Genomic DNA, 18950 nt, shown 5'->3' on the forward strand with positions numbered 1-18950 from the left:
ACTGCAGTCATAACACATGGGTTGTCCTGCTTCAGGCAGCCCTCGGTCGGCCGGATTCCAAAGTCTGGGTCCGACGTCGGCTGATGTCGCATTTCTCTCCAACGTCAGAGTGGCTGGAGTACATAAGCATCAGCCGACGCCATCTTCTTCAGTCTTTCTTGCCGCGCGGTGCCCGAAGCAGAAGCAGTTCGCAAGTGCCGGTCGGTCAGCTCCTGTATTCTTCGAAACCGAAGTCATCAAAAAAGCGAAGTACCCCGTTGGGGACCTTTCCTTGCCTCAGCCGATGTCAGAAATTACTGAAAAAGTAAATAATTGTTTGTTTGTCTTGTGGTAAACAAATACCTCATAAGGATTTCCACTCTTACTGCCTTCCTTGCCTTGGCCCAGACCACGACGTCTCAGCCTGTGCCGCCTGTGCTCGCTTCAGTAAGCGCACTGTCAGGTGCCGGGCAGAGTTCGCTGAAGACTTTTTCGGTGAAAAATTAGATTATACAATGCTGTCGGAACTTCCGACATCGCAGACTCCTAAGAAACGAAAAGACCGGGACCGACATCCTCGGCCCGCATCTTCCACCGACACGTTTTTCAAAATATGTTACTTTCTAAATTTTTGAAGTTTTCATTGGGTGTAGACCTACTTTCTGAGCAGTCTCCAGTTAGAAAAAAACTCTCTTCTGCCTTGTTTTCATAGGTACTAGGCTATCGGCCCGAGGGCCTACGTAAGCGTAGCCAACAAGGTTCCCTGGCTTATGCCACCCAGGAAAGTTGTGTTCCTGTGCCACTGTCTAGCAGAGCCACAGAAGTGATCCCTGGGGTGTATTTCCTATTTCCCATCCACTCAAGAGTTTTCTTGAAGAGTGTTAATGAATAACTTTGCTTGACATAAATGGGTAGCCTGTTCCAGAGTATGGGAAGTCTGTGGGACAGGAATCTATCCCTCCAGCATGTCCTGTTTTATTGTGGTGACAAGGTTTAGGTCCCTAGAGCGTGTAGCTCAGAGGGATTGGGATTTCTTTAGGTGTAGCATGTCCAACAGCTCTGGGTTTGACATAGCTTTATATGTTAGGCAGAGATAACCTCGGAGTATGAGATATGCTATGGAGTAAAGCTGGAGGTTTTTTGAGATGGTCAGTGTAGGGAATTTCTTTGAGGCCAGTAATCCTCTTTGTGAGGTACCTCTGTGGCCTTTCCAGCTGCTGCAGATGTCTTGTGAGGTACATTCCAAAAGGGGTGTTGTACTCTATATAATGAGTCTGTAGAGTAGAGGGGAACAATGACCTTTTTTTTCCTGGATGAGAACCCTTTTATGATGAGGTGTGCCACGTAGAAGGACTTCCTGACTACTGTGGTGATGTAACTATCAAAGGACAGACTACTGTCCACCTGGGTACTAAGGTCTCTTATCACACATTCGGTAGACTGCTGTCTATGTTAGTAGTTCATGGGTACAGAGTTTTAACCAAAGGGGGTGACCATGCACTTTTTGGCATTGAGCTTGAGGTCATGGCTCTGACACCAGGCATCTGTCTCAGCGAGGCCCTTCTGTAGGATTTCCACATCATTTGGGGACTCTACTATGGCTCTAGTTTGCAGTCATCTGCGAACTTAGTTAGCCTGTAATTCAGAGAAGTAGATAAACAAGAGAGGTCCCAGGACTGAACCCTGTGGTACTCCACTTGTCACTGGTTTGAGGTCAGATTTGGAGTGTGCAACACTTACAATTTGGGTTCTGTCAGTGAGCCAGTTGGCAGCCCATCTTGTGATGTAGGTATTTATACCTAGTTTAGTGAGTTTAGCTATAATTCCAGAATGGGGGATGGTATCGAAAGCCTTGGCGAGGTCAAGATAGGCTGTGTGAACCACCTTACCCTCATCTACGGCTTTGGTGACCGCCTCAAAGAAGTCTATCAGGTTCAGGAGGCATGATCTGCCTTTCACAAACCCGAACTGGTGGGATCCAGAGTTTGGAGGTTACCAATGTCTTTGTTTATGAGTTCCATGATGATAATTCCATGGCCTTGCAGACCAGGCTCGTCAGGCTAATAGGGCGATAGTTCCTGGGATCAGTGGTGGCTCCCACTTTGTGGAGTGGGATAACTGTTGCTGTATGCCATTCAGTTGGCACAAAGCCTGATATGAGGCTATGATTGAACGTGGTGCATAGGTGGGGAGCCAGTTTGTTCTGAAGCTCATGTAAAATGCAGCCTGAGATGTTGTCCGGTCCCATGGATGCTGTGATTTTGGCTTTAGAGAGTGCAGCTTTTACCTGCGTAGTTGTGATTACAGGGACTCTGCATTCTAACTGTATAGATATGGGCCATTTAGGGGGTGGGGTGGGGGGTAAAGTTAGGGGGTGGGGTGGGGGATAAAGTTAGCAATGAACCTATCTGCCAGGATGTTGGCAATATCAGTTGGTCCTGTAATTTTCGTGTCATTGTGCTGTAACTCAGAGCAGATATGGGTGCTGCCATTGAGATTCTTGACATAGCTATAGAATGCTTTGTGGTTGTCCTTAGAATCAGTGGCGATTTTGTTTTCATAGCTAGCTTTGGAGGATCTTATAAGGGATCTCGGCATCTTACTGAGGCAGACCAGGGAGCTCCTCCACTCATGGGATTTTACTCTCTCTTGCAGCAATTTCTTCCTTCTGTTGTGCAGTTTGTTTATGGCAGGGGACCACCAGATTGGCTTCCTTTTTTTGGCGGATAGCATCTTGGTTCTGTTTGGTATAGCACGATCCATGCACTCGTGTAAGTGCATCACTTCTTTCCCCTACTTTTCGTGTGTGTGTGTGTGTGTGTGTGTGTGTGTGTGTGTGTGTGTGTGTGTGTGTGTGTGTGTGTGTGTGTGTGTGGCTTTTCCCATTGTTTTTAACCAGCTTTTATTTTTGTATGTGCATGTGTGGGAGGAATGTTCCTTATGCTGGACACATTTTAAGTTTACTGCAAGACCAGACAATACAGTGCTGATAAGTGTTCCATTATAGGCAATTTTGAATGTTTCTTTGAAAAGTAAAAGCAAATGTTCAGAACATTATTTGAACAAACTCGTTCAAGTTGAGGAATAGCAGAGTCACCTTCTTTGCTTTTAAAGCCTTACCAAGTATTTGATTCCCAGTCTCCTAAAAAGATAAATGTGCATGCGCATCATAAACAGAAACTGTTTCCCTCAAGCCTTCTTGCTGGTTAAGGAGTTGTCCTATTACTTCCTATGCCAAAGGTAGCCAATGACAAGTTAGCAGCAGCCCTTTTTGAGGGATCACCAGAATCTGTGTAGTGTCCCTTCCTCGGAGGATGAAATATCAAGGCTTTCCTCGCCGATCTCACAGCTTATGACGATGGTCCTGTGTACACTATTTTGACTCACTTCTTTACTGATGTCAATGCCGTGGTCAGGATCTCTGGCTGTAATATTAGTGTTTCTACCATTGACATCCGTGCTGATAGTGCCATTTCTGTCTGTGCTGATTCTCTGGTCTGGCTCTTTGCTCCACTGTTCATGATGCCAGCCCCTCACTGATGTTTGGGTCCTGATGTGCCTGACACTGCTATATTCAGTGTTGGCTGTTTCAGTTCCAAACAAGTCCTCCACAGTGAGCTTATGAAGGTCCATAAACAACATTGTAGTGGTTCCCACAGGTGTAGTACCCCTCCTTGATACCACTCCCAAACTTGACACTAGAGTCACCTCTGCCTGAGCTCCTGGCCTTGTAACAGGAAAATAAGACCCAAGGTCAAGTCTTGTCACTTCATCATAATTTCTTTAAGAAAAGCTTTCAGTCTCTGCCAAAAGGGTCAGAATTTTACCCCAGATTAGTTTTAATGTGAAAAAGGCAACTAGCCACAAACTAGTGTTAGAGCCAAGTAAATTTTCCCACATGGAGTTCACATTTTTGAAGGTGGAATCACAGGTGGCACATGTCTGAAATATCTGATCTCTCTATGCAACTCTGTCAGTGTAGTTGAGGGAGCACCTCATGCAACAGTAGCAGGCAAAGGTTGAAAACTGACTGTCTTAATTCGGGCAATTTCAGCTTTGTAGAACATATTAGGTCACTGTTCACCTCATCAGCTTGAATGTAAACCCATACATCACAAGATGGGTTGCAAACTGGCTAAGTGACAGAACCCACAGGGTCAGAGTTGCTGGAGCCATGTCAGACTCAAAGCCTGTCACAAGTGGTGTCCCACAGGGCTCAGTCCTGGGTCCACTCTTGTTCGGCATCTACTTTTCTGAAGTACAAGCAAACACAGGAGGGTTATGGCTGACAAAGTTTGCAGATGACTGCAAACTGGGCGCCATAGTCGAAAACACTTCTGACACAGATATCCTTCAGAAGGGCCTCACAGAAATGGATAACTGGTGCCAGAGCCATGGCCTAAAGTTAAATGCCAAGAAATGCATAGTCATACCCTTCGGGAAAAACAAGGTTACCCCTAGCTACCATATAGGTGGCAATCCACTGAGCACAGAAGAAGTCATCAGGGATCTGGGGACCCAGGTTGACAGTAGCCTTTCGTTTGACACTCATGTTGCTAAAGTAGTTAGGAAAACCTTCTACATTGCCCACCTGATCATGAAGGGATTCGCATCTAGATCAAGGGAGGTCATCGTCCCCCTGTACTCCTCACTCATTAGACCTATGATTGAGTACAATGCCCCATTTGGAATGTATCTGACCCGACACCTGCAGCAGCTGGAAAGGCCCCAAAAGTTCCTCACCAAAAGGATAAAGGGTCTCAAAAATATGTCTTATGCTGCCCGACTGAAAGAACTCCAGCTCTATTCAGTCTCATACCGCTTGCTCAGAGGTGACCTGTGCCTGACATATAAGACCATGTCAAACCCTGATTTGATGAATATGCTTCACCTCAAAAAATCTAGATCCCTCAGAACCACAAGGGTGGGAGACTTAAACCATGACACGGTTATTAATAGAACGTGCTGGAGGGACAGATTCATCACCCAGAGACTCCCTATGCTGTGGAACAAAATCCCGGTACATGTGAGGCAGAGCACCTCGCTGGCCTTGTTCAAGAGGAATCTTGACCAATGGATGGGGAATCGCAGATATACCCCAGGGATTACTTCAGTGTCACTGCTTGATAGAGGCACAGCAAAATAATAGGCATAGTTTTATTCAAACTAAAGGGGTGGCGAAAGCCAAATAACTATGGGCTAGGCTTATAAATGCCCTTTGGCAGATAGCCTAGTATGAACCTATGAACCTATGTCAAGCTAATGGGAACAAATGTTTTTCCATACCTGCAAATCTGGCTGACTATCTTTTAGCTTCCCCTACAATTCAGTCACTGATTCTAGCCAGGGTTTACTTACTAGAATCACATTAAATGCTGGAAAGTCTCAGATGAAGCCCTCACAAGCACTAATCTTCATGTGATATCTGGGCACACTCTTGTAACAGCCTTCCCCAGTAAGGATTGTGTCCCTGCAATCCAAAATGTAGTAATGATGTCAGTTTTGTGACTAAAGGGTTGGGGGAATGAAGGCAGAAACTTACGAGAGTACTGTGGTGGACCTTGATAGTCCAATGGAGAAAGAACATGGACTCCATATGTCTTCAATTCGGAATTACTCTGTGTCGCAGGTGTTCAGATAGGTGGATTCACCCAGACAACATTTTTAGGGTAATCTGTCCTGCTTAGTTTCCCCTCCCTCACAATAGTGTCATCCACATCTACTCTGTGGTAGGAGTGCATTGTTTGGGGCAGACATTACAAGTAAAGGGGCCTATCGACATCAAAGTGTCTGGTGATAAGGGGCAAACCTTGTAATATTGCAGAGTATGCAAGACTTTCTCCCTCTAGTTGTGATAGCCATCTGTGCTTAAGAAAATCTTACAGATGTTCAGCAATTATTGCCTGATGGTAAAACGGTTGGTCCTGTTTAATTTTTACATATGTAGAAAATGAGGATACCAAATTCTTCATTTTAATTTCTTTATCAAGACTTGATTTTTTTTCCTAGACGAAAAAATAGACTATCTTAAACTTTACAAACTTTGTTGGTTCTGAAAGTTTTCCAACAGACTGGCAAATTTATAGAAGTAAATGTTTATTGCATATAAGCTTTTTCATGTGCTGTCCATTTATCCTGGTTTCTTTTACCAGAAAATGAATGGAATATGCATCTGTTACAGTTAGTAAATATGTGGAGTAGGGCAACTTGACATGCTGGTTGTATTTAGGCAAGGTAGCAACATAACTATTCTGGACTGATATTTTTTTCTGATCTAGTCTCATGTCATGCTAGACAGCAGCTTTTAACTGATATGGAAATTTTAAACTGACTTTTATGTTGTGTGTGTTTGTTTGTTTGTGTGTGTTTATTCTGGACTGATTTTTTTTTTCTAATCTAGTCTCATGTCATGCTAGACAGCAGCTTTTAACTGATATGGAAATTTTAAACGGCCTTTTATGTTGTGTGTGTTTGTGTGTGTGTTATCTGAATGTAATTTGAAATATCAAAGTTGGAAAACCTTGACAGAAAAAAAAAAAAACATTGATCCAAAAAGATTGAAACACACACCATCCAAATGTTTTAGGCAAGGGGCAAGCCACACCCCCTGCTAATTATATATTCTAACTCTGGGATCCTCTACAGTGAGGAAAGGGCAAATTCCCTAAACCCCACTGTTTGCGTTCTCGTGCAAACTTAACTCTAGCCAAAGTGATCAGATGAGTTTCAAGCACATCTGATAGTGAAAAAATGTTTTAACGTTATGAATTTTCGATTTATATGGATGATTTTTATATATAATTAAAAAAAAAAAAAACACACACACTGCAAGTCTCACTACAAGCAGCCACTATAGTAGAACTGAACGGTTAAATTCTCAACTAAAACACACCATGGAGTCTGCTGAAAAAGTGCTTTATTCAGGTATTTGTACGTTGGTGCCACAGCATTTTAAAAATGCCATGTACGGGGCTACAGAGCCTCAAAAGTAATTTGTATATGAAAGTGATTAAAATGTATATTTAGAGTTGTGATTTAAAGAAGCAATACAAGGTTAAATCACCAAGTGCTAATTCTTGGTTCTTATCACGTGTAATCCAAGTACTGTACTCTGAATTCAACATAGCTGCATTTGTTCAGTACTCCATAGCTACCTGTGTCAGTGGGTGAACCGCACAAAATATTTTTGTTTGCGAATATTTAGAATTTTTCAGCTGTAAAGTAGATTATGAAATGGCTGCAGTAATAGGCAGTTAACTAAATGTATTGTGTACTTCAAAGGGCCATTCTTCCGAGTGGGCTTAAGCCTGCAGTGATGTACATCAGGGCTTTATGTTGGACCCTGTTTTTTGTATTTGTCTTGCTGGCATTTGAATTTAGTTCAGATGCTTGGACCTTGGAAATATGGTTATGACTGTAAGGTGGGTCCTTTAAATATTACTGTTACGCTTTTGCAAGTAAATTTGAATCTTGTGCCCACTTTGATAAGTCAAAAGTGTTTTATTGTTTTAAATGGCAAATTTAGTAAATGAGCTTTATTAAATTTTTTGTAGAATTTTGCATTAGTGGATTAAAGATGTGTGTACTAATTAAGAATAGAACTTGAATGCAACAGTTAAAATGATTTGCTTAAGGCAGGATTCAGCAGCATAGGATGCACTTTGTAACCAGAGAAGGTCCGCTTCCAGTTCAGAGACAACCTTGCAACAGGGCTGCAGAAATAACAAGCTGCAGCTTGGTGTCCATGTAGCTGGTGCTTGACAGATGGTGCTGATGTGCTACACAGCATTCATAGAAGTGTTAACACAGCACTTTTATGCAGTAACAAGATAATGGCATAGCAGCTAAAGCCAGTGTAGCTACTTGGTAGTACTGTATGCTTGAAAAATGCCACCAGTATCCACAGGCTTACACTCGCTCAAATTATGTACATTTCAGTTACTGAACATACACTTGAAGTACTAATGAGGCACTACTAATGAAACACTGAAATCCAAATGTATGCCCTGGTTAAAGTTTGTTGACTACTTCTGTTTAGAACCTATCAGGGGAGAAGTGTGATTGTTATAAACTTACTTGTGATCCATGTTTGTTTTGGATGTGTATTGAAGACTTTAACAAAATCCTAAAGATTCTTTTGCATTACCTAATGGGTATTGATACTTAAGTCTTGGCTCTTTAAAAGACATTACATACATTCATTGAGGCGTGGAATGACTTGTCAGTATTAGCTTGTGTATCAGATTTGTGGTTAACGTGGATGCAATCCTCTGAAGACAAGTTCCTTTCTGTTAAAGGCAGCTAGTCCTAAGGGTACCTGCTTATTGAAGTGTTGCACAGCTTTAGACTTAATGACTTCTACTGCATAGTGGTTATGCAAGAGAATTAGCTGGCTCTGGAGGGGATAGAATGTAAGAGTAGCATATCAGGCTTAATTCTTCTAATGTACAGTTAAATTTGAGGAGGTGTACAAGAGTTCTTTTAAACAGGATGCATTGTAATTGTGAAATATGAATAATTTTGTTCTGGTAGCAACATGCTGCCATAGTGCATAAGCTTGTTTGTTGTCAGGATACAGCTGTTACTATGCATCTGATTTCTTTGTTATTCAGTAGAATTTTAAATGCTTAAAACCTCAATTATGATTTTTATTGTTTCTGTAACAGGATGGAAGTGACCTTTGCTGTTTTGGTTGTCCTGCCTGTGTGAGATCATGTCTGAAGCAGAAGATCTTGGTACTGCAGGGGCTGTAGTGCACCCGTGAAATCAAAAGGGAAGCCAAGGACAGAAAACAAAAGGACCATGAGCATTTACTTTCCTTCCAAGCTGTAGAGCGTTTCTTGCTGTTACTCTGCAGAGGGAACAATGGCATGGTTCCCTTTGTGGAAGTTGTCATCCCAAAAGCTTGGACTTTTTCTGGTGACTTTAGGTTTCATCTGGGGTATGATGCTCCTACACTTCACAATTCAACAAAGAACTCATCATGAAAGCAGCACCGTACTTCGTGAACAGATACTTGATCTGAGCAAGAGGTATATCAAAGCACTGGCTGAAGAAAATCAAAATGTAGTGGACGGTCCGTATGTCGGCACTATGACTGCTTATGGTAACTATCTTTTGAATACTGTAATTAGGCTGCGTTGTATTTGTTGAAACATAAAAAGAGTGAGCATTTAGTCTGAATAACAAGTTTTGATCTAACACTGCTATAGTGCACCAAGCTGATCAACAAATGTAAACTGTTTACAAACAGAAGAAATTGGTCTGTTTTTCACTCCACCTTTTCATCATAAGGGTCACGGCAACAGTATCATTTGTAATGAGAGGTAATTACTTTCTGTGAAGATGTTTGACCATCTGACCTGACTTACAGAGCTTTGAATACCCTCTGCATAGGTGTAGAATCCCACCCACCGACCACCACCTGTGTCAGTAAGATGCACAGTATCTTCTTGTTGCTAGGAGACAGTAAGTCTGCTATTTTAAATGCCTTAATACTACACCTCCCTCCTTGCTCTTTTTAGTGTCCCCTATCATCTTGAATGCCCATATGGATTTTCTCAGTATTCTAGTGGGCCTATTGCATAGTTCCACATCCCACTTTGTGAAAACGTCCTTTTGGACGTTCAAGGGAGAACTTAGTCTCGGTAATCTGCTGCTCATGCCCCCTTTTCCATCTCCAGCCTCTGTTACATCTTTCTGGTATGACGATCTGCACTAGTATCATGCCCCCCCCATCTCCTTTAGTTTGAAGTGAAAAAAGCTTTTGGCTGCATTTATCCTCTGGTCATATTCCTTCCCCTCCATCTACGCAGCATCCATAGCAGTGATGAATGTTTCAACATCCTAATGTCTTTTTCCTTGTATGGCCTCCAGAATTGTGCACCATGTTTTTTATGTTATCTGAACAAGCGTTACCTACTTTTGGGTCTGTATCACCTGTGGTTAACAGCTGCATGTGATTGTCACCCCATGTCATATGCTATCCTGGATATGGTTGTCCTCTAGAATTGCTACCAGCCTTCCCCTTGGGATTTTGTCCATAACTTTTATCAGCCACTGCTGCTAAGGTAACTAGCTAGTAATTACCCAGATTTTTTCTACCCTCCCCCATAAGAGAGAACCAGAGTTAAACCATGCAACTGTGGTTCTGTCTTGTGGGGGGAGAACCACAGTTGCAGTATTGCAGGTGTCTGTCACTTCTGCACTAGTCCGTTATCTGTTGAGGAGCATCATCAGGTGGGTCTGATAAACTTGGCCAGTTTTCTGTGGGCTTTGAGAGGCAGCCTATGTCTGGTCCTTGTACTTTATGCTGTCTAACAGTTTCCATCTGAAGCCTCCTCCCTGTGTAATCTGGTATCTGTCCATTGCTCTTCTTTTCTGTCTTGCTTTTCTCCCTGTGTAGCACCTTCTGCTTGATTTTTCTTTGTGAAGAGTAAAGCAAACTATTCATTTCATACCTCTGCTGTTTTTCTTCATGGTTGAGTATTGACCATAAAAGGGAGTCCAGCCCATGATGTTCTTCATACCACATTGCTGCAGTCCTAACACTTGGGTAGTCCGCTGTCCCAGTCGGCCCGAATACCAAAGTATATGGCTGGCGTTGGTCAAGGCGCGTGGTCTGGCGTCATGGCGTCAGGGTACAAATGCGCATGACCGACGTCATATCCTCAGTCTTTTTTGCCGCATGGTCCGATGCAGAAGCAGTTTTGCAAGTGCAGGTTGGCGTTCTGAGATTTTCCGAAGTCGGAGTTTCAGACCGAATCCAAGTTGGCTAAGTACCCCGTTGGGGATTATTTTGGTTTTTTCTTGCCTCAGTATTTTACCGGATGTCAGAAAAAGTGAATAACTGTATTTCTTGTGGGAAACAGATACCTCATAGGGATTACCATACCTTGTGTATACCTTGCTTAGGGCCTGAGCACGACGTTGTTGGCTGTCGCTCTTGTGCTAGATTTAACAAACGCACTATAAAGAGAAGATTAGATTGTGCCAGGTTAGTTTTTGGGAAGCGGTGTAATTATAAAATGCCGTCGGATGCTTCGATGCCCGCTTCGTCAAAAAAGCGCAAGGACAAAACAGCAAAGCCTAGGCTGGAAGAACCGTCCGTCCCGGACGCCGGTTCTTTAGAGGGCTCAGTGGAGCCAGGGGTTCAGCCAGAAATTTCTTTGGAATCCCAGGGAGAGACTTTATTACTGCAAGATGGGACCTCTCAGGAGGTAGGCCAGGCGGAAGGGGCTTCTCAGGTAGCTGTTCTTCCTTCCCTTCCTAAGGTGGTTAGGCCCTCCCCTGCTGTTTCCAAGGCTTCTCCCAGGGGCAGGCCAGGTTTTGTTTCAGGAGTTACCCCTAGTTCTTCAGGGTCTGTACCTAAGAAGCATATGCTTAAGATGGCAGAAGATTTGATTACAATGATTAGAGGTTCTATGCCCCCTCCTGATAAGAGGCCTAGGGTGGAACCTGAACTTGGGAGTTTTGAGCAGTGTTCGGATGCTTCTGAGTCTTGGCTGAAGACTTGCAGGAGTATTCCCCTTACTCTGATTCTGATGTAGATGATTCTACTCCTTCTGCTTCTCCTCCTGAGGATTTTTCATTTTCAGAGACTCTTCATTCCATGAGGGAGCATTTTAAATGGGAAGGTGAGGATTTCTCTGATTCCAGGAAAAGGCTTAGGGAATTTTTGTTTCTACCCCAGCATAGGCCTTTAGCTATACCTCCTGTTCTAGATGTGGTAGAGGATGTTTTTGCAGAGGCTTCTCTGAACCCTGACTCTTTGCCTCCTGCTCCAGTTAAACCGGATAGATATTATAGGGTGCCTGAAGCTCATAAGTATTTTTTTAAGAGTCCTAGGGCAGTCCCAGAAACTGTTTCACAGGGGCCTAAAGGTGTTAAGGCTTCTGTTGTTAAAAATCCTGTTCCTCCAGATAAAGAGGCTAGGGCTTTGGATAGATGGGGAAAGAAAGTGTATACTTCTTCCACTTTGGCCATGCGAGCTTTGAATTGCCAGTTTCACATGTTGAAATACCAAAATTATCTCCTTTCACAATTAAAGTCTAAGGTAGATGCTTTGGCGGAAGGTATTGAGTGTAAAGAGTTGCAGGATTTAGTTCATGTTTCTGAACAGGTGGGTAAGCATTCTTTGCAATGTGGTTTTGATGCTGTGCAGGCCTCTTGAGGGTGGCTGCCACTGGTTCGGTTCTTCACAGGCACGCCTGGTTGAGGATCAGAATTTAGCTGAGCATGTGAAAACAAGGATTTTAGATGCTCCTTTACAATCTGATGTGTTGTTTGGTTCGCCTGTGGAAGCAGTTCTAAAGAAAATGGAAGACAAGGCTAAGTCTATGCAGACTGTTAAAGATTTTTGCAGGTTCAGCCTCCAAGTTTAGTAGAAATTGGCCTACCAAGGGGTGGACATATCCTGCTTATGATTCCCAGTCTAGGGGTAGGTCTAGACGTGGTAGAGGCAGAGCTCAAGGTTCTTTTAGGCCTAGAACAGGGAGTTCACCTGCTCAGTCTTCTGGGGAGGGCAGGGGTCAGTCCTTTCGTAAACAGACACAATGACCTGCCTTTTCAGCTGCCAGAATCTTCTCGTCTGGCAGCACCTTTGGGAGGAAGGTTGGCACTTTTCAAAGAAAACTGGAGTTTAATTACCCAAGACAGATGGGTATTGGATATCATTCACCACGGTTACAGGTTTTATTTCCATACCTTGCCTCCTTTCAAAGGCATGCCAGACATTCCTCCTCAACAAAGGAAAGAGGCTCACAAGCAAATTTCTCTGTTGCTCCAAATAGGGGCCATTCAGCCGGTTCCTGTGCCAGAAAGGGGCCTAGGATTTTATTCTCGCCTGTTCCTAGTACCAAAAAGGGGAACACGTGGAGACCAATTTTGGATCTGTCTATCCTCAACACTTATCTGGACATTCCCAAGTTCAAAATGTTGACGTTACAACAGCTTTTACCTCTGCTGGGCAAAGATCACTGGATGGTAACTTTGGATCTCAAGGAAGCTTACCTTCATGTTCCTATCAGACTAATTTGCAGGAAGTATCTGCATTTTCGAGCTAGAATTCTCATTATCAGTTCTCTGCATTGCCCTTTGGCTTATCTACTGCACCCAGAGTATTCACAAAGGTTCTGGCTCCAATGATAGCTTTCTTCAGGCTAAAAGGAATACAAATCTATCCTTATTTGGACGATTGCCTGATTCTGGCTCAAGGAAGGGTGCTTCTTCAGCATTTGGAATATGTGATAGCAGTGCTAAGATGCCTAGGGTATTCTGTGAACGAAATAAAGTCCAGTCTAGTACCCTCTCAAGACATGTGCTTTCTGGGTGTGAGACTGAATACAGCAACCCAGATGGCCTTTTTAACCCCGGACAAACAAAAGAATCTTTCTCTTTACTTCCATCAACTATCTCATCAGTCCGGGCTGACTGCAAGGACAGTCCTTCAAGCCTTAGGGTTCATGGCATCTTGTATTCTGGTACTTCCCAATGCCAAACTGCATATGAGGAAGCTACAATGGTATCTCAAAATGTATGGACACAGCACTGCCAGGATTTGGACACTGTCATTCAAATAATACCTTGCATTCAAAAGGAATTTTTGTGGTGGGCTCAGGAATGTCACCTAAACAAGGGACTCTCTGTGACCCGGCCAGAGGCGAGTCAGATTCTAACGACAGATGCCTCAGACACAGCTTGGGGAGCTCATCTGAATGGAAAGTGGATACAAGACAAGTGGCCTGCCAGACTGCAGCATCTACATATCAACATGAAGGAGATGTTAGCAGTCCAGTTTGCATTACTGGCTTTCAAGGATTTACTTCTTCCAGGGCAGGTGTTGATTCTAACAGACAACACAACTGTCATGTGGTACATCAACAAACAAGGGGAACACATTCTTATCCTCTATGCAGGCAAGCAATGATTTTGTGGGAGGCAGTTAAGCTTGCAGCTGAATCTTCAAGCAAGGTTTCTGCCAGGAGCACAGAACTCCTTAGCAGATGTGTTAAGCAGGCAAATCATGGATCCCCACGAGTGGAAACTGGATCTTCATGTATTTCAGACATTGACAGTGTCATGGGAACTCCAGACATAGATCTGTTCGCTTCTCCACTAAACCACCAGCTGCCAAAGTTTTGCACGAAAGGTTTCATCACACAGCCTGGAAAGTGGATGCTCTTTCTTTCAGTTGGAAAAATCTTCATGTGTATGCCTTTCCACCTCTGCCTCTCCTCCCAAAGGTACTTCTAAAGGTCAGACAAGACAAGCCACGGATGATTTTAATTGCTCCAGATTGGCCTCGGCAGCACTGGTACCCATTGCTGAGGAGTCTGGTAAGGAAGCCTCCATGGCCCTTACCTTTGATTCCACACCTATTGTCTCAAGAAGGACGGGCATCTGCTCAATGTCAAGCTTCACTCTCTTCATCTAACAGCTTGGCATATTCTGTTTTGAACCATAGCAGGTCTCAGCTTCCTCAACAAGTTTTGAATGTGATTATGGAAGCCAGAAGACCTAGTACAAGGAAAGTGTACGCAGGAAAATGGAAGAGATTTTTATTTTGGTGTGCAGCAAAGGATTTGGATGTTTCTGAGCCAAATTTGAGTGTGGCTCTTCAATATCTTACTGAGTTATTGGACAAAGGTTTGTCTTTCTCTTCCATTAAGATTCATGCTGCAGCAATTTCAGCTCACTATGATTGTGACCCACCATTGTTTTCTCATCCTTTGTTCAAGCAATTTCTTAGAGGGGCAAAGAATATAAGACCCCACGTAGAGCTCCTACTCCTGCTTGGGACCTCAATTTTGTGTTGGAGAAACTCACTCTACAACCTTTTGAGCCTGCAGCTACTGCTGAATTGAAATATTTGTCATGGAAGACTGCTATTTTGTTAGCCATTACATCTGCAAGAAGGGTGTCTGAATTGCAGGCCCTTATGGCGGTTGAGCCTTTCCTGATTTTTCATAAGGATAGGGTATCTTTGCGTACTAATCCTTCCTTTATGCCTAAAGTGGTTTCTAGTGTGGCTTTAAACCAAACTATTCATTTGCCTACCTTTATGCAGATCCCCAAAATAAGGGGGAAAAGATTTTGCACACTTTAGATGTACACAGGCAGTTGCGTTATTATTTAAGCAGGACTAAGGATTTTAGGCAGTCTCAGCAGTTGTTTGTTTCTTTTGCTTTGAGTTCTCAGGGCAAGCCTGTGTCAAAACAAACTATTTCTAAGTGGATTGGGTTTTGCATTGCATTTTGTTATTCCCATCATGGCAAGGAGATTCCAGCTGGGATTAGGCCTCATTCCACTAGGGCTACTGCCACTTCAACAGCATTTCTAAGGGGTGGCAACTAAGGATATTTTGGAGGCAGCTACTTGGAGTTCAGTGCATACTTTCTCTAAGCATTACCACCTTCCTCTCTACTCTAAATCTAGGGCTGGTTTTGCCACGGCTATTTTGCAGGGCATGTTGTCAGCTCCTGCTTCCTTATGATTTGCCAGCCTCCCTTACCTCTGCTTTGGGATTCTACCCAAGTGTTAGGACTGCAGCAATGTGGTATGAAGAACATAGTACAGTTTTGTACCTACCATAAATGTAGATGTTCAAGATCCACATTGCTGCAGTCCAATTCTCCCTCCTTCCCCTCTGTGTTAGGGGTGGTTGTGTGGGTGAGGTTATACTCTTGTAAATTTGTATATATTGTATATATATTTGGTGCAGGAGTGTGTGGTGTTTTTTTTGGTTTTAGCCTTATCTTTTTAGGGTCTTCTGACATCTGGGGCAAGAAAAGACTGTGGATATGACGTCGGTCATGCGCATTTGTACCCTGACGTCCTGACGTCAGACTAATGCGCCTTGACCAACGTCAGCCATATACTTTGGTATTCGGGCCGACTGGGACAGCGGACTACCCAAGTGTTAGGACTGCAGCAATGTGGATCTTCGAACATCTACATTTATGGTAGGTACAAAACTGTACTTTATCTGTAGTTTCTTGTTGCTGCAGCATACAGTCAGAATTCTGTGCTTGGTTTCATCCAGGCAGCCTGCAAAACTTCAGTAAGCATCCATATTGGAATTGTGTTTTTTTTTTTTTTTAACTTGTACTGTACATCACAGTCTGAAACACATGAGAAGTGTAACAGTTATGCACATCCATTTCCAGTGGCTCAAATCTAAAAAAATGCAAGTTAGAGTTATGCATACTATTCTGTTACCTAGTCTCATAATAAAACTGGGTAGAATGGGCATAGTATAACGGGACATGTGTGAGTAGCTCTGGCATATGTAGCAGCTGTGGTTTTCTGTATTGATCATTTTACTTATGATTTTGGGGAACTTTTTCCAATAACGTCATTCATCTGTGATAGAGCAGTACGCGCACCTGAGGTTGATTGGTACAAGTGGAAAAATATCACCTGTAATGCTTTTTCTGCATTTGTGAAAACCACCAGGTATAGATACTGTGCTTAGTTTGTTTAATAACGAAAAACATCTCCGTGTTCACAACCAAAAGACCTTCCTGGAGCATACAAGTTTTGCTTGAGAATAAAAAATGAATCCAGCTCCGTCTCAGAGGAGTAAAGCCCTGACTTGCACACCCAGAAGACCTATGTTGGACTAGCCACATAGATGCTGCAGGGACTAGATGGGAGTGAGTGGCTGTTCCCAGCTTGCATCTCTGCATAGGCGACACCTGCAGGAATGCAAGTGTATCACTGCAGCATGCAGAGCCCAGTGTGCATATGCTGCAAGATGTATGCCACTTGGTCAGAAGTTGCACATGGGCATAAATGCACTTTCAGCTCCTGAAAGAGGCTTATACCAGAGCTTGTAGGCTGGCAAAGAAGTGGGTTAGGACAGTCTGCAAGGTCTACGGGCTGGCCCACTCCCAAAAGCCCAACTCTTGACTTCACGGGGGAATGAATGAGCTAGATAGCCGTCTCCTTGATGCAGGAAAAATTGGTAAAATGGGTTTAGAAAGGAGAGTGACTAGGCCAGGCCTGCTGACTACAAGAAAATGATGATGATTCTGGACTTGGGACAAGGGGGATCCACCCTTTCTTGAGAGAGATCCACCCTTTCTTGAGAGAGAGAGACATCTGCTAGCAGTATGAGTAAGTATTTCAAGGGTCAGCGTTTGGTCTGAAAAAAAAAAGAGTTAAGAAGACTCCCTATGCAGAGGTAATAAGGCCTTGTAGAGCTCGTTGGACCCTTTTAGGACCAAAGGGCAATGGGTACATATAGTGGTACAGCCTTCATCCGTCCCTTGCTAGAACATCTATCTTCACATCCACAGCTGACTGACCCTGCAGGATCACAGCGGGATAAAGGTGTTTTCAACCTCCCATTCCTCACTGGAATTGTCTGTTGCATCCCAGCCAAATTATTATTTCCAAGCATCTGAGGATGGCCAGTCTGAGGAACATGCCGCCAGAGACCATTTTCCTTATTTTGATTCAAATGTTTTTTGTGAAGAAGCCTACGCATCTTGGTCAAGACGTGATTTATTTATTTTTTGTCATGCAGAAAAATATTCGAATTACTTTGCCTCTGACTCTTTCCTTCTGGCTTGATTCTGCTGTTGACTTGGCTGTGCCCCTGATGCTTGTCTTGTCCCAATTTTTATAAAGTATTATTATTATTAATGATAACAATTATTATTAGCGCTCTGCCAAAGAGTTTGCAGCTGTGTGGCAAAGGGCCATGCCACTTTTCTTCCACCAGGAATAGCTGTCTACATCCTGCATGGCTCCTACCTGTAAAAGAAAAATCCACCCTTAAACTGTCTTCTGATTTGGATGTTGTGGACAAACAGGATGGACCAACAGGACTTCAGATATTCTATGCAGCTGCATTCATCATTGGGGTATGCTATAGATAAAGAAGAATTGTTATGTTCAGCAGCATCCACTCAAATGTCATTGCTTTTGGGAAAACTCTAAATTTATTTTATGAGCACTTTAATTAGGGAGCCTTTGAGGTTTGAGTCTCACATATGGTATCTTGAGCAGCTAGATGTTATGGCCATTACTTCAGTTTTCATGCATTTGGGGATGCCTTCAAGGTTTCTTTTCTGGAGCTGAATGAACAGCCCCAAGCATGAAAGAAACCAGATAGGTTTAAATACCTGTACAAAAAAAGCCAGTGGTGGGCCCTATGGTAGTACCTGCTGTCCTGTGATAAAGAAGAATGAATCCTTGATTGAACAGAAAAGAAATTCCATACTCTTCCATGCCGGGCATTAGAATGGCCAGCTGCCAAACCCATATGATGCAGTACCAAGGGGTCATCACAAAACAGTTGGAAGAGAGTCCTTATGTACTCTTAAAACTAAGGCTCTTAAGTCTGTGTCAAACTGTACTAAAAGTAAGCAGTCATACAGCTAAATACAATTTATGATTTCACTGGCACTTCACTGAATACCTTTGGTACAGTGATCAGAATATACGCATGGCCCAGAATACCTTTGGTACAGTGATCAGAATATACGCATGGCCCAGAATACCTTTGGTACAGTGATCAGAATGTACGCATGGCCCAGAATACCTTGGGTACAGTGATCAGAATGTACGCATGGCCCAGAATACCTTGGGTACAGTGATCAGAATGTACGCATGGCCCAGAATACCTTTGGTACAGTGATCAGAATGTACGCACGGCCCAGAATACCTTTGGTACAGTGATCAGAATGTACGCACGGCCCAGAATACCTTGGGTACAGTGATCAGAATGTACGCACGGCCCAGAATACCTTGGGTACAGTGATCAGAATGTACGCATGGACCAGAATACCTTGGGTACAGTGATCAGAATGTACGCATGGCCCAGAATACCTTGGGTACAGTGATCAGAATGTACGCATGGCCCAGAATACCTTTGGTACAGTGATCAGAATGTACGCACGGCCCAGAATACCTTTGGTACAGTGATCAGAGATATGGGCAGAGCACCAGAAATTTAATGGCAG

General features: G+C 43.3%; 1 protein-coding gene across 1 annotated transcript in view; it reads left to right on the forward strand.

Moving 5' to 3' along the window:
* The window catches only part of MGAT5 (alpha-1,6-mannosylglycoprotein 6-beta-N-acetylglucosaminyltransferase), a gene marked incomplete in the record, with an annotated part of 1206452 nt that overhangs the window by 91503 nt on the left and 1095999 nt on the right, over window positions 1-18950 (forward strand). Inside the window, 1 exon segment of the mRNA XM_044074935.1 lies at window positions 8646-9085. Coding sequence (XP_043930870.1) covers window positions 8845-9085 — 241 coding nt within the window.

Source organism: Protopterus annectens, chromosome 6.part0 (genome assembly GCF_019279795.1).
Source record: "Protopterus annectens isolate FY-2018-M chromosome 6.part0, PAN1.0, whole genome shotgun sequence".
NCBI lineage: Eukaryota > Metazoa > Chordata > Ceratodontiformes > Protopteridae > Protopterus > Protopterus annectens.